The following is a 1,302-nucleotide window of genomic DNA, read 5'->3' as shown; positions in this document are numbered from 1 at the left end:
GTTTTATATGTAGTCAATTTTTGTATTCATTATTTAAATACTGCTAAATGTTATTTTATTTATTTTTGATGTTCTTAGTTTGAAGTTTAGCTGCTAAAGATGCTACATACACAGTGCCCGAGAAGTCAGGCACTGCTTTAAGAGGGGATAGTTTTTTAATTCTGGATAAAGGGCATAAAAATAGAAGTTTTACACTAGTGAATTTTTTAGTGGACTTCAAATTAGCGGATCATAATCAGTCCACTAATGGTTTCCAAAGTTAGAAACAAAGCTAATCCACTAAATGAGAAGCTAGCTCTGCTGTTAGCAGAACTGTGGCCACCACTGCTTGGAACTAAAAGAAAGTCTTTTAAAAGCAAACATTATCTCTTTATGATAATTAATTTAGTGTCTTAAAAAAATGTCACTTGTCTCTTTAATCTATAATAACGTGCCGTGTTGACAATATTTTCAGACTTTGTGCCCTTTATTGTTTACACATGTGGTTCAGAGTCAGAGCTGCTGTTTTAAAGCATAAAATTAAGTTACATTTCTGACAAAAGTTCAGCTCCGATGTTCCTGCAACATTTCAAACTGTGAGCACTGATCATAGTTTGGATGTGACTACATTCAGTGGTTGGGTCAAACCTACCCGCTCTAGGTCCTGTCTCAGGTGCATGAACATCCTCATGCGTGTGTGAACGCTGTCCTCCTGAGGCTGCAGCACCAGGTTCTCCTCCTCCTCTTTAGGGGGCAGCAGAGCTTTGTTAAAGCTGGACTTCCTCTTCAGCTTCCAGTACTGATACATGAAGTCCACCAGGTGCTCCGAGAGCCCCAGGTCCCTCGCCAGCTGCCCCAGGTGGATCAGAGTGTAGAACTCCTCCTCCAGCTCCTGGAGTCTCTGCGCCCTCWGGCCCACCTTCCCCGCCTCTCCGGTGGGTTTGGAGCGAGCCGGGCTCAGGCCCGCCTCCCCTGATTTGGGCTTGCTGTGCTTGAGGCAGTAAGACTTGAACTTGACTTCGTCACCCTCGTCCAGGATGGTCTTCATCTCCAGGCTGTGCTCAAAGGCACAGGTCACATGGAAAGGAATGGTGCAGTTCTTCACTGAACACTGTGGGCAGAGAGGACACACTACAATTACACACACTGACACACACACTATAATCACACACCCTGCAGTTACATACAGTGCAGTTACACTCACACTGCAGTCACACACGCACACACACACACGCACACACACACACACACACTGCAGTCACACACTGTAGTCTCACACACACACTGTAGTCTCACACACACACACACACACACACACACACA

At 44.9% G+C, this 1,302-nt stretch overlaps 1 protein-coding gene across 1 annotated transcript in view; it reads right to left on the bottom strand.

Moving 5' to 3' along the window:
- jade3 (jade family PHD finger 3) overlaps positions 1-1,302 on the bottom strand; it is a gene marked incomplete in the record, with an annotated part of 21,774 nt that overhangs the window by 3,207 nt on the left and 17,265 nt on the right. Inside the window, 1 exon segment of the mRNA XM_014020226.1 lies at positions 632-1,092. Coding sequence (XP_013875680.1) covers positions 632-1,092 — 461 coding nt within the window.

The sequence above is a fragment of the Austrofundulus limnaeus genome, unplaced genomic scaffold (genome assembly GCF_001266775.1).
Source record: "Austrofundulus limnaeus strain Quisiro unplaced genomic scaffold, Austrofundulus_limnaeus-1.0 Scaffold245, whole genome shotgun sequence".
Taxonomy (NCBI): Eukaryota; Metazoa; Chordata; class Actinopteri; order Cyprinodontiformes; family Rivulidae; genus Austrofundulus; species Austrofundulus limnaeus.
This window is presented reverse-complemented; position numbering and strand designations above follow the sequence as displayed.